The sequence below is a fragment of the Pollachius pollachius genome, assembly GCF_949987615.1.
Source record: "Pollachius pollachius genome assembly, chromosome: 15".
NCBI classification, from domain to species: Eukaryota; Metazoa; Chordata; class Actinopteri; order Gadiformes; family Gadidae; genus Pollachius; species Pollachius pollachius.
This window is the reverse complement of record NC_136948.1, coordinates 3,378,625-3,399,885: the sequence shown is the minus strand read 5'-3', so window position 1 is coordinate 3,399,885 and position 21,261 is coordinate 3,378,625. Positions and strand designations below refer to the sequence as shown.

Genomic DNA, 21,261 nt, shown 5'->3' with positions numbered 1-21,261 from the left:
CACCAGGTGTGAGTGTGATTAGCCATTACAAGCAGGTTTGAAAATGTGCAGCATTGTGACATCACAGGTGGGCGTGTCCATCTAGATGTGTGCTGGATAGATCAGTCTACCAGCCTACCCAGTGGACTAGAAAACACTGCTCATCTATCCGTCACACATCTAGGTGGACACGCCCACCTGTGATGTCACAATGCTGCACATTTTGAAAACGGCTTGTAATGGCTAATCACACTCACACCTGGTGGTATGATATGTCCCCTTTAAAAATCCCTGTCCTGGGCCTCACTATTTATCATCTTGGCTACCTGCATACTAACGGTGTAGTGAACAGTTCCTCCTGTTCCATTTTTAGTCTCACTTGGATGGCTTAAAAATCAAAAATTTAAGTGAGATGGATAGAATATAATTGCACTTCTTTTGGGCTCTCTGCAGATTGATGATGAAAACAAAGAAAAGGGGAGGGAAAGGGTAGTAGAAGAGAGGTAAAGGAGGAGCGATAGAGAAAAGAGAGAGAGAGGGGATAATGGGGGAGGGAATGCAAAAGGACAGAGGCATCAGTGGTATGAGAGACAGGAAGAGACGAAGACCAGGAGAGGGAGGGGCGTACACACCGCTCTGTGTGGCTTCAGGGGCGTAATGGATATCCTCCTTTGTATCCAGACATTGCAGTCTACGAGTCAGTCCAACTTTCCAACGGTCGCTGTTATTGGGTTTTTATTTTTACTTGTGTAACCGCCAGTCTGAGCAGCACAGACCAGGGGGCTGTGTCGGGCGGTTAGGGCGGTGGGGTTAGCTGGCGGCACCTACAACACCCCTGGTTAGCAATACAAGCTGACTCAAAGTATTTTTTATAGCTAGGGTTAGGGAGTCGTAGGAGTCGTTAGAGCTGTTTCATATAGAATTGTATTACCAGTTATGGTTGAAAGGGGCGACATTTTTTTTTGCAATATTATCATCCAAAACATCCAGAAATAATTCAAGGAAGCAGCACTCATGTAGTACTTTCTGTTTGACAGTAAGATGATCTAACTGCCATCATCTAGTCGCCTCAAGCTGTCTCCTGTCTTTAGTTAAATGTTTTTCGTTTATATCCCCCACAGACCTATCAGTCCCAGAGCACAGACAATAGGCCGGGACCAGGAGCAGTACCACTGGGGTCCACACCTGATGGTGTGAGAGCTTCAGATGAGGGTTTGAGATCTGAGGAGAAAGCCCTGGTGGAGGTCCTTCCTACAGGGGAAACCCAGGGTACCCTTTCAGCTGGTCTGGTCTACACCAGTGGACCGGTTCTGGAGGGACCCGAAGACCAGCCCATGGGGGATGTGTTCTCAGAGCTTCTCGGGACTGGACCTGATTGTCTCATCCTGAAGGTAGGCCTTCATACCTGGGAGGGAGAATAGTGGTGAGGGTGTCCAACTTTCAGCCAAAAGGTTCTGGGTTTGATCCCCCATGTCCACAGACTACCTGTAGGCATCCTAGAGCAAGATGTCCCCTAACCTCTACCTGCTCCTTAACGACATGGATCTATATTTAATCTATCTCGCTTTGGATGAAATTAGTAAACTTCGCATTGTTAATGGTAGAGTTGAGAAACATATATTCCAAGTTATCCCCCTGCTACACCTTATGCAGCCTGCTGTCATCCACCACCCATCCATATTAGGTTCATAACCAGTTAAAGTCCACCCACCTCTGGTTCTTGTTTTCCATCCTGAAGGGAGAGCTTGAGGAGGACCCGGCACCGGTTCTGGATACGTCCATCAGGGACCTGGAGGTTCGTCTCAACAGGCTGGAGACCAGAGTTCTGGCCTGCAGGAACCGACCGACAGACCTCAGCCCAGAAGTTATGGCCCTGCAATTGGAAGAGGCCCAGGTAAGAATCATCTCAACAGAGCAGACAGCAAAGCATTATCTCCAACATATCTCCAAGCAAAATTAGATTTTACTATTTAGTTATTCTTTATTATTTATACTATTTTATTATTCTTGCTTCTCGCCCTGTGTTGTTGTCTACTGTGGGCCAACGGTGGACCAATGCCCCCCGGGGTCATCTCTTCACAATCTTCTGATGCTTACCACTCTGTGTGTGTCGTGTCGTGTCTCCAGGAGTGCCTCGGAGCGTCCCAGACCCAGGTCTCGCTGCTGACCCGGCCCAGCCCGGAGCTGGAGGAGGGGGCTTGGGAGCAGCAGGAGGAGCTGGAGCACCTTGAGGGCCAGTGGAGCGCTGCGGTCGGGGACTCCTCCACCCTGGTCCGGAGTAAGGAGGCTCGTCTCCGGCTGGTGAGCATCTACACCGGGCTGACGGAGGCCGCGAGGGCCACCCTGGAGGGGCTGGAGACAGAGCTGGAGGCTGGAGGCCGGTGAGTCTTCATGAAGCTGTTGAGAGTATTTGAATTGAAGATGTTTGGCTGATTTTAGGACGATGAGACGTCACTGAGGGACAGTTATATTAATAAATATCAGAAAGAGATATACAAACATGTATGCTCAATGAGTAGTAGAAATTAAATGTAAACGCAGAATTTTAATTGGAGTCAAAACAGTATTGATCACTTTTAGGATTAATGCCTCTCCTAAATGACAAAAGAGTTAAATAATTAACTGACTTTAACTGATATTAACTCCTTGACTTGACTCCTTGTGCCTCGTGCAGAGTTCCAGAGGAGACCAGCTCTAATGAGGAGGAGCGTCTGCACTCCTTCCTACGACATATGGAGGAGAACAGGACGGTTCTTGGAGAACTGGTCCTCGCCCACTCTGACCTCGTACCCCACCTGAGCCCCTCTAACCAAGGAATCGTGCAAAGACAGCTGAGGGCACTACAAGACCGGTGGAGAAGCCTGGAGAACACTGCAGAGAGGAGCCTTCATGCTTTGAAGGCCATCTCGTGCGACTCAAGCACCTTTCTCTATGAGATGTCCAGTACTGAGGAACAACTGGAGGACGTCAGCATGTGCCTCGAGTCTCCAGCCACCCCGGAGTGGGACCCCACGAGGGCCCAGGAGCTCATGGTGGCCAGCGCTGTGCTGGCTGCCACCCAGCAGAGGTACCTCCTCCTCCTGCAGGTGTCAGATGCGCTAGACCAGAGCTCCCAGCAGGGGGAGAACCAATCAACGAAGACGGAGCAACGGCTTCAAAAGATCAAACTAGAGTTGGAGCAGACAGCGGAGCGACTGGCCTCCCAGACCCCCAGCAGCACTAACCCCACTTTGGAGAAGATTGTGAGGGTGATCCGAGATGCCTTCATTTGGGCGAAGCAGACGGAGGTTCACATCAAGACGAAGAGGGGGAAGATTGCTCTCCTCCCTGAGGACGTCCACCGGCAGATCAGAGACCTGAAGAAGTTGCAGTCAGAGGTGATGGTGAAGCAGGGCCAGTTGGAGGTACTGCTGGAGGAGGTGACGGAGCTCTTTCCCCAGATGGACCAGGAAAAGGAGGTGCCCATGGTACGCTCTTCCCTGGAAGACCTCAAGATACTCTCGACGTCCACCACTGAGGATCTGACAACAGCTGTGAGGGAGATTGAGTCCGGCCTGCAAAACCGAGAGAAGATGTCTGAGCAGATCGCCGATGTGGAGGCCTGGGTGGTGTGGTACTTCCTACAGAAGGCGTCCAGAAGAGGAGAGGAGGAGGTTTCTGTGTCTGGTTTTGACCGCCAATCTCGTCAGATCCGGGAGACCATGGCCGAGGCTGAGAAGCAAAGTGCGGTTTGTGAGGCTCTTCTCATGAAGAGCAAAGACATCTTCTCTGAGCTGAGCGTCGCAGAGAACCGTTTCCTGTATGCAAAACTGACCGACCTCAAGGAGGACATCACCAACATCAGCAGCTACGAGATGACCAAGAAACAGGACCTGGAGTCGCGTGTACAGACTGAAGAAGCATCCCAACAAAAGGTGGCTGCCTTGGAGAAAAATCTGAGGCAAATGCTGGTTGACCTCAACAGACACCGCTTCCCTGTCACCAGAGAGTCCCTGCGCACCATAGAAGCCTTAAAACACATGATAGTCGAGCACAAGAGCCAGGTGGACCATCTCCATGCCGGCATCCCACTGGGTAAGAGGAGGGAACTCTTATCCGTTAACTGGGAGCTTTACGGCAAGATGTCCAAGCTGGACCAGAAGGCCAGGGATCACGAGTGCTACCTCAACCTGAGACAGAGCATGGAGGACATCCAGGACAACATGGAGCAGGAGGTCTTCCAGACCAAGGAGGAGAGCCGAGGAGCGGGAGTGAGGTACAGGATGTGCAACTCCCTCCTTGCCCGGTTCCCTCTGGTGAAGGCCATGAGCGAAGACGCTGGCGCGAAGCTCCAGAGTATCTCCTCAGACCTGTACCCCTCCCAGCTGACAGTGGAGCGCCAGAGACTGGAGCAGATCGTGGAGAAAATGGACAACTGGGAGGTGGAGGTGCACAACAACCTCAGCATCGTGCAGTGGCACGTCCTCAAAGACCTGGACCTCCAGACAGAGTGGAGGTCCACGCGTGGTCTGTTGGACGCCACCCTGAGGCAGCTGCGGTCTCCGGTTGTGTCAGAGCCAAAGGAGGCGGAGATGGTGAAGGAGCAGCGCAGGATGTTGTCTATGAGCAAGATCTTGGAGTACAAAGTGAAAGAGTATGAGATCTTAGAGCAGAGGAAAGGCAACGGCCAGGAAAGTAGATCTCAGGATCTTGTGACCTTGAAGAATACGGTGCTGCAAGAATGCGACTCCCGAATGGCAAGTGATTCATTCGATTTATTTGGGATCATTATTTATTTCATCATTCATTGTCATTTTAATAGTTAAAACCATGCAGAGCATTTGTACAAAGCAAACAAGCAATAAATGACAATATAAACATCTCGCAATCTTTAGTGGCTTTCCTGAAAAAGGTATTTGCCTGTTGCTGGATTGTTTAGAGAAAGCTTGATTTATTCTCAACAATAGGCATCTCATTTCAACTATACCTTTCTTCTTAATGGCAGAAAAACATCACAAGTGCGAAGGAGAGCCTGAAGTGCTACACCCAGGGAGTCCAAACTGCCGTCCACTTCCTCCTGGAGGCAGAGGCCTCCCTCCTGCCGGTCCACGACCAGGCAGGGGGTTGCTCCTCTGGGCTAGAGGAGCTCCAGAAAACCCTGGTATCCCTAGAGCAGCGGTACCAGGACCACGTGGACCAGATCCAGGCTCTGGTGCCCAGTCACCCCCACCTCAACTCCCAGAAGGTGGAACAGCTCCACCGGGAGGTTCTGAGTGGTCTCTTGGTGAGGATGACCACCTTCAGGGCCCAGGCTCTCATCCGGGCCCAGGAACTCACCAGGTAAGACCTAGGAGCACAACGCATTAACCATGGGAAATAAGAGCCAGATGTGGCTGGACCAAGCCCAACGGGTTTTGGGTTGTATCTCCAACTTCCACATTCTTGTTTAAGATTGATTATTAATACACAGACTTCCTATCTGTCCTGTAACATGTTGTACTGTAACAGGTAAGGGGTAGGGGTTGAAGGTTAGGGTAAGTGGAGAGGCTTTGTAACAGAAGATACATCACATGACATTCTTAGCCAATTGAATCACCTAGAGGTTATCGTTAAGGACATTAAGTATCTTTCCTTAAGGACATACACAGAACTCAAAACCTCGTCTGTACGAGGTATGTGCCTCGTACACAACACATGGTGATACCTCTCTCAGACATGAACCACTGAGGGTGGTCCTGATGTCTTCTGCAGGTGTGCTGAGCTGAGCAGGAGGCACCAGCGCAGCGTGGAGGAGATCAGCCAGAGTGTGAAAACCCAGGAGGAAACTCTCTCCCGCTGTCTCTCCTCCAAGGTCTCCTCCCTCTCCGACTGCAGCCTCCAGCAGAGTCAGCTCAAGGTAACACCTTTACCAATTAACAAATCAACCGATTAACAAATTTAGATTTGTGCGAACAAAAAACACACGATCAAGCACTTTGTAGGTCTAATCTGTAAGGTCCAAATCGAACACCGTTTTGTCTCCCATCACTCTGACCCTCTCTCTGGTGTCTGCAGTCTCTCTCAGAGGAGGTGGGCACAACCCTGGGTCATCTGGAGGCCCTGGAGGATACCTGCCCCGAGCAGGGTTGCCGTGGAGACAGGGAGGTGGCGGTGGCTGCCCTCTGGTGGCAGCTGAGCACACTGCAGCAGGATGCCCTGGACCTCAGCACCCAGGCTGGCCGGAGAGCCGCTGAGTGGAGCGAGATCTCCAAGAGTGTGAGTGAAGCTCAGAGTCTAGAGACGGCACTGTGTCCTCTACATGGAAATAAGAGCATCTTCATTGCAGTGGGTCTTGAGATCATCTGCGGACTGTAAAGACATCACTAGAGTGACATGGCAGGACGCACACTGCGGACACATATTCTAACAGATGTCCTTCTCTTCACTTTCTCCTCATCTCCCCTCCTCTTCACCACCTCCTCCTCCTCCTCCTCCTCCTCTTCAACTTCTTCCCCTCCTCTTTACCTCTTCTTTTTAACATCATCCTCCTCACCTACTCCCCTCACCTCATCCCCTCCTTCTCCTCACCTCCTCCCTTTGTCCTCCCCCTTACTTCCTCCTCGTCCTCCCCTCATCCTCCCCCTTGCTTCCTCCTCCCCCCAGGTGGCGGACAGCTCCTCCCTGTTGGACGAGGTGGAGGCGGAGGTACCAGAAGGTGCTCCGGGGAACGTCTCCAGCGAGGAGCTCCAGGACCAGGTGCAGCTGTGGGACCAGTACCAGGAGCGTCTGGACTGGGAGCACCGGGCCCTCTCGGCCCTGGAGCTCCGCATCGCCCGGCTGCTGGGGGTCCCCGCCCACCTGGAGCAGGCCCCGCCCACCCCGCTGTGCCAGCAGGTGCAGGCCATGCAGGGCCGGTACCACAGGTGACACACAGGAAGCTCCACGGCTTTCAAAGTAAAAGTCTCCCGGTATCCAGTTGAATATTGTGTGCGCATTAAGAGATCCTCAAGCAGCGTTCATGGGGCGGCATGTGGCTCAGGAGGTAGAGCGTGTTTGTTGGTTACCAGAAGGTTGCTAGTTTGATCCCCGGCTCCTCCAAGAGTGTTGAGGTGTCCCTGAGCAAGACACCTCTCCTTTACTGCTCCCTATGATCTGGCTGTCGTCTTGCATGGTCTACAAAAGTGCTTTGAGTGGCCACTGGTTAGAAAAGCGCTTTATAAATGCAGTTTATTTACCATTTATCGCTTACCATTCATTACAATAAGAGGGCATCCAATGCTGTGCAAAACAAGTAAGGAATGAAATGAGAAATATACGAATTACAAGGCAATAAGCAGAGCTTTTATCCAAAAGGACCTCCGGTGAAAAAAGGCCCACGTCAGTAAGCATGTCTCAGGGGTGGCTACAGATAGAACCCCACCGACCCTTAATTTCCTCTTCCTCTGTGTCACCTCCTCTAGTCTGGAGGAGAGGAGCTGTGCGGGCCGGGAGCTTTTCTCCTCGGAGCTGGAGGAGCGAGAGAGGGTCCTGGAGGACCTGCAGGGCGCCCGGCTGTGGCTGGAGGCAGCGGACCTTACCCTGAATGAGCCGTGCCCGGACCAGCAGGTAGGGAGCCCGCCCCCCCATCTCAGTCTGAACCTGGTTTCACCTCAATGAGTTCCTACTCCGATAACGTTCAGACAAAATGTTATTGGGTCAAATTAAATTTATTAAGTTTAATTTGATTAAATATAAATTGTTTCAAGTCCATTTAATCTCGTTTATTTCATGGCATTCCATTCGAATCTGTTATATGAAGTTCACTTGCTACTGATATCTCGTTGAAGCAAACTCTGTTCTCTTGCTAGCATGGGTAACTCATTTAGGCAAACACTGTTCCCTTTCTGTAGTGGTTTTAGACCAACACACAAAGTTACACTTTGGAAAAACTATTGGACATGGAATCTAACTGGCAACATCCAATAAAAGGATAAGAGACCGAATCAACACACTCGCTCGCTCGCACGCACGCACGCAGGCACACACACACACACACACACACACACACACACACACACACACACACACACACACACACACACACACACACACACCCCAGTTGAGAGGGTTTGAAGCAGGGCTTTGTTTATGCGTTAGAGACACCGGTTGAAACCGTTGGAATCAGAACCACCCCCACCCCCCATCTGTGACGGTGACTCCCTCCTCCCCCATCCTCCCTCCTCCCCCTCCTCCCCCCTCCACCTTGAAGAGGGTCTCTTTGATAGTGACTCCCCCATCCTCCCCCCTCCACCTTGAAGAGGGTCTCTCTGATGGTGACTCCCCCCTTGTACCAGACAGCTTTTGTTCTGCTGTTATTGGATCCTCCCTCTGGTCCTTGAGGTAGTTCAGTACTGGACCTTTACGCTAGGTCCAACGCATGCTAACGCACAGTAATACACACACACACACACACACACACACACACACACACACACACACACACACACACACACACACACACACACACAAATCCCATTCATTCAGCTCAAAACAGACACTTACAAACAAAAGCACCCGCACACCGACACACACGCACTCGGTACGCACACAAAAGTGCGCACCGTACGCACGCACACAGAGACACACACACACGTTCAGACACACACACTGTTTCCCAGGCTGGTGCCGAGGCGCCCCTGTCCGCGTCTGCAGTAGTCCGCGTCCTGTACTGCGCAGTCGGAGCTCCGTCTGTTAGATCACTGAGCTGGACCCGGGGAGACCGGACCATGTGGACCACACGGTGGCTGGGTGTAGGGGTGAGGGTAGAGGGGAGACAGGCTGGGTTGACTGGCGGTGTAATCTGTTGAGCAGTAAGTTCTACAGCGACGGATCAGGCTGCTCTTGTTACTTTTTTTAAAGTGCCTATTTTCGTTAAATCGATATAATATCTATCTCTTTAGATTCCTGAAGGGAGCGAAGCAAGACACGGAAGTAGAAATATTTTGGCTGTTGGTTAGCTGTAGCATGTTCCACTTACATGTACTTTCAGGAGAAACAGGTTAATATTAACAGACCAACACAAGCCTGTGTATCACGGTGTTGCTAACAAGATAATTTATTCAGCCTTTGTGTGCACCTTTGACTGACTCATTTTAAGACATACTCATTTAAAATGGTTTATTTTATTATCATTTTAAATGATCCTTCTCCTATTTATATCACTCTCTCCGTTCCACACAAACATACTCACAAATACATGCATGCATACACACACACACACACACAAACACACACACACACACACACACACATACACACACACACACACACAAACACACACACTCCAACAGTCCTTCCACTCCTAACATGTCTGGTCTGATTGGCCCCAGGAGATCCCTGGACAGCTGCTTACCCAGAAGGCTTTGCTGAAGAGCATCATGGACAACCTAAAGACAAAGTACTCTGACACGCTTCCTCTGGAGCTGGAGACCCAACTACAGGAAGTGAACCATTCCATACAGGAAGTGGAAGTGAAGGTATAACTCCTTTAAGTTCCACACTTTGAAACAAATATAAAACATAACTTCTGAAATTAACGTTTTAAACATAAAATTAAGTTAAACGCCTGGATTTTTTTCAGGAATGAAGGGCTGTTTAATTATGTTATCCGATGACATTTAAGCATTTATTTTAGTTCTGACATTTTGACGCTTTGACATCTATTGCATCTATTTATTGTATTCTGGGAAAAAAGGAAAGTCCCCTCCATTAACACACAGTGATCCACCTTCAACACACAACCAATTAGATCCACCTCCTTTCAAAAGTTCAAAAGTTTGCTCACCTAGGACTGCTTCAATAGAGAAAGAGATGGATGTTGGATAGAGAGAGAGAGAGAGAGAGAGAGAGAGACTGGTTCCAGCACCAATTCACGTGACCACAGAATGGAATCACCTCATGAAACAATCAGCTAGAGCCGACAGACAGGCAGTGAGTCCCCCCCGGGGTCCTGATACCTGTCCCTGTGGGGGTCCTCAGGTGGCCGAGGCGGTGGAGCGCAGCGGCCCGCTGCACCGGCTGGGCTCCAAGCTGGCGGAGATCCGGGCCGGCCTGGGCTCGGTCGGCGAGAGGCTAGAGCAGAGGAGCCCCAGCGTGGCGGAGGCCGAGCGCACCCAGAAAGTGAGTAGGGGCCCCGGGGCCCTCCTCGACCCGTCCCCCCCAAACCCGTCTCTGTCCGTCCATGGAGGGGTACATTTACATTTACATTTAGGGCATTTAGCAGACGCTTTTATCCAAAGCGACTTACAATAAGTGCATTTGTTACAATAAGTACATTTGGCATAAGAAGTGAAACAATATATCGCTGTCGGTACAGTAAAGACGTTCATAGAACCAAGTGCAAGTATTACAATCGCTAGGCTAACCCATTCCCCGTGTAAAGCAGCGATAGCAGCTACTGTAGATGCTACACAATTAAGTACCTTGAATAAGTGCAATGTACAAGTGCCAGGACGTACAACATTCAATGGTGGCTGTGCATTGGTTTCTATGCAGAGTCGAGATGAACTCTGAACAGGTGAGTTTTGAGTCTTTTGCGGAAGCTGGTGAGCGACTCTGCGGTCCTGACATCGGTAGGGAGCTCGGGGTAAAACCTCAGTGGGACGCACTGGTTCAGTGGTGTGGGGGAAAGTGTGTCGCAATGGACGCTGAATACAGTGAGACTTGTTTTAAAAGGTAGGATTACAGTCAGACTTGTTTGGGTTATGCCACACGCAGAAGCACAATGTCCAGGGCAAGTCGCCAGCAAATCAAGTTCCCACACATGGATTAACATTAAAAGGACGTTGTTAACATAATAACACAGAAATGAACGTAATCACACAGGAGTTAACCCTAAATACACATGGATTAACATGAATCACACAGTATAAACATTAACCACACATTAATCAACGCTTTCAGGACATCAATAAACATAAATAACAACTTAATGGTCTACGGGTGCCAACCTGCCCATTGAACCACAGGAACAGGAGCCTGTGCTGATGTACAAGAGCCAACAGCGCCCCCTAAGGCCACACATGTGCTGCTGCCATAGCGAGAGAAAGTAAAAAGCTACTTCATCTAGTGGTGGCATTCCACAGCCGAAAGAGGAACTTGTTGGATTTCCCATTGGCCTTTTTTAGAAATAAACAATTATCTACAGTTGCGACCCATTTAAGACGGATTAATAAATATATGGTTTTGTTAAGTGTTTATGCGTGTCTAGATACTACTTACATTCAAAGCTAGATATTTCAATCATAAATAAAAATGCTGACTTTTATTTTGCTTTACAGCCTGTCATGTCATTTTCGTAAAACGTCTCAATGGTGTTTTACGAAAATGACGCATTTAGCAAGCAAATTGAATGTCACCAGCAGGGGTAGTCTTCGGATATTCCCTCTCTGTTACTGGGGATTTGTTGACGTCAAATGTGTGTTTGTGTGCGTGTGCGCATGTGTGTGTGTGTCCGCGTGTTTGTGCGTGTTCATGTGTGTCTCTCCAGCGTGTGTGGGATGAGCTAGACGTGTGGCACTCTTGCCTGGCCGCCCTGGAGGTGGAGCTGCAGTACCTGGAGATGCCAGAGGAGGCGCTGGCGCTCCAGGAGAGGCTCAGCTCCGTCCAGGAGGTCCACTCACAGCTGGCCAAGCAGGCTGAGCAGCGCACCGCCTTCCTGTCCAAGGTCCCACAGAACTACAAAACCATTAGTTGTTTGAAATGGGGATGATTTTATGTTGACATAGATAAAGATGTGTGTGTGTGTGTGTGTGTGTGTGTGTGTGTGTGTGTGTGTGTGTGTGTGTGTGTGTGTGTATTTAAATTTATTTATGTACATGTGTGTATCTGTTTATGTTTGGATAATAGTGTATGTGTTTATGTGTGTGTGTGTGTGTGTGTATTAACATGGTGTGTGTGGGTGTGTTAACGTGTGTGTGTGGGTGTGTTAACTTGTGTGTGTGTGGGTGTGTTAACGTGTGTGTGTGTGTGTGTGGGGGGGGGGTGTGTGTGTCTGTGTGTGGGTGTGTTAACGTGTGTGTGTGTGTGTGTATTAACGTGTGTGTGTGTGTATTAACGTGTGTGTGTGTGTGTATTAACGTGTGTGTGTGTGTATTAACGTGTGTGTGTGTGTGTATTAACGTGTGTGTGTGTGTGTATTAACGTGTGTGTGTGTGTCTGTGTGTGTGTGTGTGTGTGTGTGTGTGTGTGTGTATTAACGTGTGTGTGTCTGTGTGTGTGTGTGTGTGTGTGTGTGTGTGTATTAACGTGTGTGTGTGTGTGTATTAACGTGTGTGTGTGTCTGTCTGTGTGTGTGTGTGTGTATTAACGTGTGTGTGTATTAACGTGTGTGTCTGTGTGTGTCTGTGTGTGTGTGTGTGTGTATTAACGTGTGTGTGTGTGTGTGTGTGCGTGCTCCTCAGATCCCAGCGTGGCTCCAGCAGCACCAGGAGATGATCAAAAGCTCCCGGGTCTGGCTGCTGGAAGCCCAGACCTGGCTCACCTCGCCCTGCTCCTACACCTCCGCCAAGTGCCTGCTCAGCCACGTGCACGCCCTCAAGGTGCGCACGCACACGCTCCCCACTCATATCTACAACTTCATGTATCTAAAGCTTTATCCCTCTATATCCACACCGATATGTTAATATCAGCATCTATTTCTATATATCCATAGCTGTATTTATATATACATTTATGTCTAAATATCTACATCTAAATATCTCCATCTTGTTATTCTTTTTTTATTCATATAATATATATATATATATATATATAACTATATATATCTCTATCTCTATACCTTAATTTATATCACTCTCTCTATATATATATATATATCCCTATACCTTACTTTATGTCACTCTCTCTATATATATATCTATCCCTATACCTTAACTTATGTCACTATCTATATATCTCTATCCCTATACCTTACCTTATGTCACTCTCTATGTATATATCTCTATCCCTATACCTTACTTTATGTCACTCTATATATATATCTATCCCTATACCTTACCTTATGTCACTCTCTATGTATATATCTCTATCCCTATACCTTACTTTATGTTACTCTCTCTATATATATATATCTATCCCTATACCTTAACTTATGTCACTCTATGTATATATCTCTATCCCTATACCTTACTTTATGTCACTCTCTCTATATATATATATATATCTATCCCTATACCTTACCTTATGTCACTCTCTATGTATATATCTCTATCCCTATACCTTACTTTATGTCACTCTCTATATATATACATCTCTATCCCTATACCTTACCTTATGTCACTCTCTATGTATATATCTCTATCCCTATACCTTACTTTATGTCACTCTCTATATATATATATCTCTATCCCTATACCTTACTTTATGTCACTCTCTCTATATATATATCTATCCCTATACCTTAACTAATGTCACTATCTATATATCTCTATCCCTATACCTTACCTTATGTCACTCTCTATGTATATATCTCTATCCCTATACCTTACTTTATGTCACTCTCTCTCTATATATATATCTATCCCTATACCTTATCTTATGTCACTCTCTATGTATATATCTCTATCCCTATACCTTACTTTATGTTACTCTCTCTATATATATATATCTATCCCTATACCTTAACTTATGTCACTCTATGTATATATCTCTATCCCTATACCTTACTTTATGTCACTCTCTCTATATATATATATATATCTATCCCTATACCTTACCTTATGTCACTCTCTATGTATATATCTCTATCCCTATACCTTACTTTATGTCACTCTCTATATATATATATATATATCCCTATACCTTACCTTATGTCACTCTCTATGTATATATCTCTATCCCTATACCTTACTTTATGTCACTCTCTATATATATATATCTCTATCCCTATACCTTACTTTATGTCACTCTCTCTATATATATATCTATCCCTATACCTTAACTAATGTCACTATCTATATATCTCTATCCCTATACCTTACCTTATGTCACTCTCTATGTATATATCTCTTCCCTATACCTTACTTTATGTCACTCTCTCTATATATATATATCTATCCCTATACCTTACCTTACGTCACTCTCTATGTATATATCTCTATCCCTATACCTTACTTTATGTTACTCTCTCTATATATATATATATATCTATCCCTATACCTTAACTTATGTCACTCTATGTATATATCTCTATCCCTATACCTTACTTTATGTCACTCTCTCTATATATATTTATATATCTATCCCTATACCTTACCGTATGTCACTCTCTATGTATATATCTCTATCCCTATACCTTACCTTATGTCACTCTCTATGTATATATCTCTATCCCTATTCCTCTGCGTGTCTCGCTCTATCTCTCCGCTCCGTGTTCCAGATGGTTCTGGAGGACTCTCAGCACATCCGCTCCAGCCTGCAGGGCCTGGGCGGCGTGCTGGAGGGCATGGCGGGGGTCTGTGACGTCAGGGTGCTGCGGCAGCAGCTGGACCAGGCCGACGCCCACGTGGCCGCCGCCCAGGACAGCTTCACGGCGCCGCTCGCTCAGCTGGAGCACACCGCCGCCGTGAGTCCTGCACCGGCCCGGCGGACTGGCTGCCCTGCCGGCTGACTGGCCCTCTGACTGGCTGACTGGCCCTCTCGCTGGCTGACTGGTTCTCTGACTGGTCTGACTGGCCCTCTGACTGGCTGACTGGCCCTCTGACTGGCTGACTGACTGACCTATTACTGCCTGTCTGTCTGTCTGTCTGACTGGCCCTCTGACTGGCTGACTGGCCCTCTGACTGGCTGACTGGTTCTCTGACTGGTCTGACTGGCCCTCTGACTGTCTGACTGGCCCTCTGACTGGCTGACTGGCCTCCTTCTTTCTGTCTGTCTGTCTGTCTGTCTGTCTGTCTGTCTGTCTGTCTGTCTGACTGACTGACTGACTGACTGACTGACTGACTGACTGACTGACTGACTGACTGACTGACTGACTGACTGACTGATTAACTAACCCTCTGACTGGCATCTTATTGTCTGGCTGGCTGACTGGCCTACTGTCTGTCTGTCTGTCTGCCTGTCTGTCTGCCTGTCTGTCTGTCTGGTTGTTTTGCTGTCTGGCTGGCTGTCTGACTGGCTGAATGAATGTCTGACACTGACTGGCATCTTACTGTCAGTCAGTCAGTCGGTGTGTCTGTCTGTCTGTCTGTCTGTCTGTCTGGTTGTTTTGCTGTCTGGCTGGCTGTCTGGCTGGCTGAATGATTGAAGAGTGCATCTCTCACTGTGTGCTGTTGTGTGCAGGAGGTGGAGGCGATAGAGACGGAGGTGAGGAGCATGGAGAGGAACGTGTCTGAGATCAGAGCGCTGCTGTCCTCTCCAGAGACCCTACCCAGCCCCCGAGAGGACAGCCTCAAGGTAGGACACAGGAAGAACACCTGGCCTGTTCAGGAAGTACGCAGGAAGTCCACCTGACCTATACAGGAAGTACGCAGGAAGAAGAGGTGACCTATACAGGAAGTACGCAGGAAGTCTACGTGACCTATACAGGAAGAACACCTGACCTATACAGGAAGTACGCAGGAAGTCTACGTGACCTATACAGGAAGAACACCTGACCTATACAGGAAGTACACAGGAAGTCTACGTGACCTATACAGGAAGAAGACGTGGCCTATACAGGAAATACGCAGGAAGTCAACGTGACCTATACAGGGAGCATACAGGAAGTACACGTTAAATGTACACGAAGTACACAGGAAGTCCACGTGACCTATACAGGAAGTACACAGGAAAATACACAAGAATGACACAGTGAATATACAGGACGTACACAAGAATCACACATGAAGTACACGTTAAAATAAACAGGAAATGTAGCATTTAAGTATTTAAGTACACATATATAGAAGTAGGACATGAGAAATAAACAGAACATGTAGATATTTCCTGATTACTAGTTCAGATTGACAAATGTGTTCCATTAGTAGCCAATACATCAGTATACTCAATACGCCTGATCAATATTAAGCATAACCAACCCAATAAGTGCGATCATAAGACAGCATCAATAATCACCAGTGTGATCAATACCGGGCGGTGGTTATCAATAAGCCTTCTCCCCGGTGGTCCCCCTTGCCTCCAGGTGATCGAGGAGAGGATCCAGTGCATGCGGACGACGGTGGTGGAGATCCAGCGGTGCAGGCCTGACCTGGGCCTCCCCGAGCCGCTGGAGGCGACCCTGGCGGTGTTTGGCGTGGTGGACCAGCTCCAGACGCTGCTCATGGAGCTGGAGAAGGTCAGCGCTCCTCCCTAGCACACAGGACAGCCCGCTGCGGACGGCTGGGCCAGTCAGGACCTCGTCCACGGTCGACTTGTTGAGCTTCAAGCTGAAATGACCCTCGGATTAGATTAGATTTTAATAGAACACTCACGATACGAAGAATGGTTGTTAATCTAAGGATGTGCACACTTAAAGTGTGTTTGATACGGCTTGACTATTTGTTCGGCCCTAACTCCTACCTCATCTCCTACCTTAGCTTCTTCTTCATCATCGAATATGCCTTATCTCCTCCCTTATGTGCGACATTATCTTACCTTACTTTATCTCCTGCATTATCCTATTTAATGTATCTTAGCTTAAATTCTGCATTATCATCTCTTCCCTGCTTGAGTCTCCGCCTAATCTCTTACCTCTGCTCTCTCTTTTAACTTATCGCCTACATTGTCTCACCTTACCGTATCTCCTCTTGTCTCCTACATGACCTTACCTTATCTCCTCCCTTGTCTCCTACATGACCTTACCTTATCTCCTCCCTTGTCTCCTACAGAGGATTCCTGCTCTCTTCCTCCAGCAGCCCCCCACCCCGACCCCGTCCAAAGCCGCAGACCCCCAGAGGGACACTCCGGAACCCCGACCCAGCTTCGTGGCCCCCAAGCCGGACATCCCGGACCCCAGACCCAGCACTGCGACCCCCCAGAGGGACACTCCGGACCCCAGACCCAGCACTGCGACCCCCCAGAGGGACACTCCGGACCCCAGACCCAGCACTGCGGCCCCCCAGCCGGACAGCGCCGACCCGGGTGTGATCCGCGTCGCCCACCTGGAGCAGGACGTGCTGACGTGGTCGGGGGCGACCCTGCAGACCGTGCAGCAGGCGTCACCTGACCAGAGGCTGGTCACAGGACACGCCCCCTCGCAGGTAAAAGGGGCGGGACGAGCTCCCAGCGGCTGTTTTGATTGGGTCGCTCCGATTGGTTTTCTCGCCTCACTCGGAAAGGCCGTTTTAGACGGAAGTCTGAATTATGCGGTCCTAATTTACCGATGTAAAGAACGTGTGTCGAATGGAGCGTATTCATGTCTACGGCATCTTTGATCCCCGAAACCGTGCTTCGTATTATCCGTTTTTTATTGGAGCATTGTTGATTTCAAAGTTTGAGAAACACTCCCCAGGCTGTCTGTGGAGTGTGTGTGGAGGACGGCTTGCTGGGCAGCCTCACCAAGCCCCACAGGGCAGTCGGTCTGACTGGGACCAGGCTGGTCAAGCCAGCCATCCTCCACACACACTGGACCACACACAGGAGAGGCCTGTAGATGGCTGGAGGTCCGGAACACGGAACACAGCCGCCATAAACAGGGTCGTGTTCTGCGTGTTATTGTCCATCATTTTCATTATTGTGTCAGGGCTCACATTTCAGAGCCAGTCTGGAACGGCTGCTTCATATTCTACTCTCTTCCACAGCATCAGAAGGGCCACTGAATGTCCCGTGGTCTCTGCTTTCTATTAATCCATAAGAACACGTATGGATTAATAGGTTTGTGTGCAGTTGAGTTACTGTTGTAAAAATGACAAACTATAGGAACAAACTGTACACAAACACTGCGGCTGGCTAAAGCTTTTGCTAACTAACATGCAAGTGGAAATCAAAGGGACTTCATCCGCATGTGCCTTTTGAGTCCATTAAGAGGTTTGAAGCTGATGTAGGTAAGATTCAAGAGAGCAGATGAGAGCGAGAGGTTGAAACTAATCGGCCCCAAAAACGGCCACTCCCTCTCTGCTCCTGATTGGTCAAATAGGATGGAAGAGGGGTCTTCAAAGTTCTCATAAAGACCAGCAGTCAACCAATAGCTGACGTATGGCCATGGCATTTCCAACAAACGACACTCAAATATTAGCTGTTAAATGTAACCTACCGCACCTTTAAGTGTGGATAAACTTTGACCTGTGAGTTTGTATGAGTCCAGTTTACTGTGCAAACGTCATGATGATATTTCATAGGTCTTGTTTCATCATATTTCATACACTGTATGTAACTGTCTTGGCCAAGTGACCTTGTCTGACCTTGCCTGCACACGCCACTGTCTCCATGGCAACAGGGCAATGCCGGCCTGCTCCAGGCCGGAAAGGAGGGGAAGAAGGAGGAGGGGAAGAAGGAAGAGAGGGGGGAGGCGGGAGGGTGTGAGGGAGAAGGAGAAAGACTTCTCTGGTGGCTCTTGGAAGTTTTTCTGGGCATTAACTCTGAGGTAAAGATGTCCGACGCATCGTTTTGGTGACATCACTTCCTGTGTGGGGGAACCTCACTATCTTTCAGTGACTCATCACTTACTTTGTGGGTGTCATGAATTCCGGGAATTGAAAATAGTCATCTTATAATAAAACCTGAGTCTATTTACAGACCGAAAACACTTTCATCCTGTATCAGAAGTGGGTTTTGGGCCTGTTCTTGAAACAATTCACTAGATTATAAAGAGAAGAGAATTGGTGTGATATTTAAGATTGATGTGTCCTGAATATTCAAAAGCTATCCTAATCCCTCTGACGTGAGAAACATCCAATTAACCCACAATACCTCATCATGATGTTCGCTAATCCCTTCTTCCTGTCTCACTGCTGACAACTTCCTCTGTCCATCTTTGTCGCTAACCGTGTCCTTCAAATCGCTCCTCGCTGCTCGCATGTGATTGGTCCAAGGTGTTTCTCTAACCCCCGCCGTGAGGGTCAAAGGGCATCCTCCCTTTTGTTCTCTCCTCTCCTCTTCTCTCTCTTCGGTGCAAAACATTTGTGGATTTGGTTCTTCCTCTGGAGGGCAGTAGAGAACAATGTTTGAGTTGTTATGCTGTAAAATAGTACACACACGTTCATAGAACATAGCACACACACCCACACAGACGCTCACACACATGCTCACACACGCACACACAGATGCATACATGCTCACAGAAGCTAGCACACATACATACCCGCGCACACACACTGAAGCTCACTTTTCTAGCAAACACTAGCCCACACGCACATACACACTTGCAGAAGCTAGCTCAAACACACACACACACACGCACACACGCTCACACGCTCACAGACGCTAGCACACACACACACACACTCAGAGACACTAGCAAACACACACACGCACACAAACGCTCACCTACGCTAGCACACACAACCACACGCACACACCCACAACCCATTTGTATATTTACTCAGGTAAGCTCAGGCAGAGTTTTGAATATGTTAACTTTCCCTTCTGGTGTTGCTGGGTAACAGGTTGCCACGGATACCGAGACAGTGGAGGGTGGGGCGGCCCCAGCACCTGCAGGACAGCAGCTGGCCACCGCTGGCTCGACTGACTCCACACCTGGAGAGAGAGAGGTAACGCACCAACACCTGGGTTCATCTCGTTACTCAGAGTATGACCCTGGCCCTCTGGGATTGGTTCAGTGGCGACAACCGTTCTGATTGGTCACAAATTGCCTGATTGGGGTATCGCTTAATTGGTTGCTGTGGAAACAGAAACCAAAACAGAACTAACAGAAACCAAAACAGAACTAACAGGAACTAAAACAGAACAACGGCTGATTGAATCCAAGTGTGTAATAATTATAATAACTTTATTGGTACTCGTGTTAGAAAAACTTGCTGATCCTAACTCAAATTGGGCATGAATTTTAACCATTTGGTCATTGTGTATGGTCTGTTCTAACCCAATAACAAATAAATAACAATCCAAAGAAAGTCTTTATAATATAAACCATTTCATGAGTCAGGACCTGGGTGGGACCTCAACATGACCCTCCTCTATGAGACAGGAAGTGACACGTGAACGACAGCAGAACAAGTGTACCTCATTTGAGCAATCCATCCCATATTTCATTCACTTAAGAGGCCCCACATTATACTCCCCAACGCTCATTATACCACACCCCCAACCCTCAATAGACCACACCCCTAACCCTCAATAGACCACACCCCCTAACCATCATCAGACCACACCCCTAACCCTCATCAGACCACACCCCCTAACCCTCATTAGACCACACCCCCTTACCCTCATCAGACCACACCCCCTAACCCTCATTAGACCACACCCCCTAACCATTATCAGACCACACCCCTAACCCTCATCAGACCACACCCCCTAACCCTCATTAGACCACACCCCTAACCCTCATCAGACCACACCCCCTAACCCTCATTAGACCACACCCCCTAACCATCATCAGACCACACCCCTAACCCTCATCAGACCACACCCCCTAACCCTCAATAGACCACACCCCCTATCCCTTATTAGACCACACCCCCTAACCCTCATTAGACCACACCCCCTTACCCTCATCAGACCACACCCCCTAACCCTCATTAGACCACACCCCCTAACCCTCATTAGACCACACCCCCTAACCATCATCAGACCACACCCCTAACCCTCATCAGACCACACCCCCTAACCCTCATTAGACCACACCCCTAACCCTCATCAGACCACACCCCCTAACCCTCATTAGACCACACCCCCTAACCATCATCAGACCACACCCCTAACCCTCATTAGACCACACCCCCTAACCATCATCAGACCACACCCCTAACCCTCATCAGACCACACCCCCTAACCCTCATTAGACCACACCCCCTAACCATCATCAGACCACACCCCTAACCCTCATCAGACCACACCCCCTAACCCTCATTAGACCACACCCCTAACCCTCATCAGACCACACCCCCTAACCCTCATTAGACCACACCCCCTAACCTTCATCAGACCACACCCCTAACCCTCATCAGACCACACCACCTAACCCTCATTAGACCACACCCCCTAACCATCATCAGACCACACCCCTAACCCTCATCAGACCACACCCCCTAACCCTCATTAGACCACACCCCCTTACCCTCATCAGACCACACCCCTAACCCTCATCAGACCACACCCCCTAACCCTCATTAGACCACACCCCCTTACCCTCATCAGACCACACCCCCTAACCCTCATTAGTCCACACCCCCTAACCATCATCAGACC

General features: G+C 48.6%; 1 protein-coding gene across 1 annotated transcript in view; it reads left to right on the top strand.

Moving 5' to 3' along the window:
• syne2b (spectrin repeat containing, nuclear envelope 2b) overlaps positions 1 to 21,261 on the top strand; it is a 137,672-nt gene that overhangs the window by 60,661 nt on the left and 55,750 nt on the right. Inside the window, 18 exon segments of the mRNA XM_079752350.1 lie at positions 1,101 to 1,370; positions 1,718 to 1,873; positions 2,107 to 2,360; positions 2,654 to 4,715; positions 4,964 to 5,298; positions 5,710 to 5,854; positions 6,013 to 6,213; positions 6,601 to 6,860; positions 7,398 to 7,542; positions 9,306 to 9,452; positions 9,955 to 10,095; positions 11,465 to 11,641; positions 12,378 to 12,515; positions 14,354 to 14,539; positions 15,256 to 15,369; positions 16,097 to 16,249; positions 16,782 to 17,153; positions 19,497 to 19,601. Of these exon segments, the coding sequence (XP_079608476.1) occupies positions 1,101 to 1,370; positions 1,718 to 1,873; positions 2,107 to 2,360; positions 2,654 to 4,715; positions 4,964 to 5,298; positions 5,710 to 5,854; positions 6,013 to 6,213; positions 6,601 to 6,860; positions 7,398 to 7,542; positions 9,306 to 9,452; positions 9,955 to 10,095; positions 11,465 to 11,641; positions 12,378 to 12,515; positions 14,354 to 14,539; positions 15,256 to 15,369; positions 16,097 to 16,249; positions 16,782 to 17,153; positions 19,497 to 19,601 (5,361 nt within the window).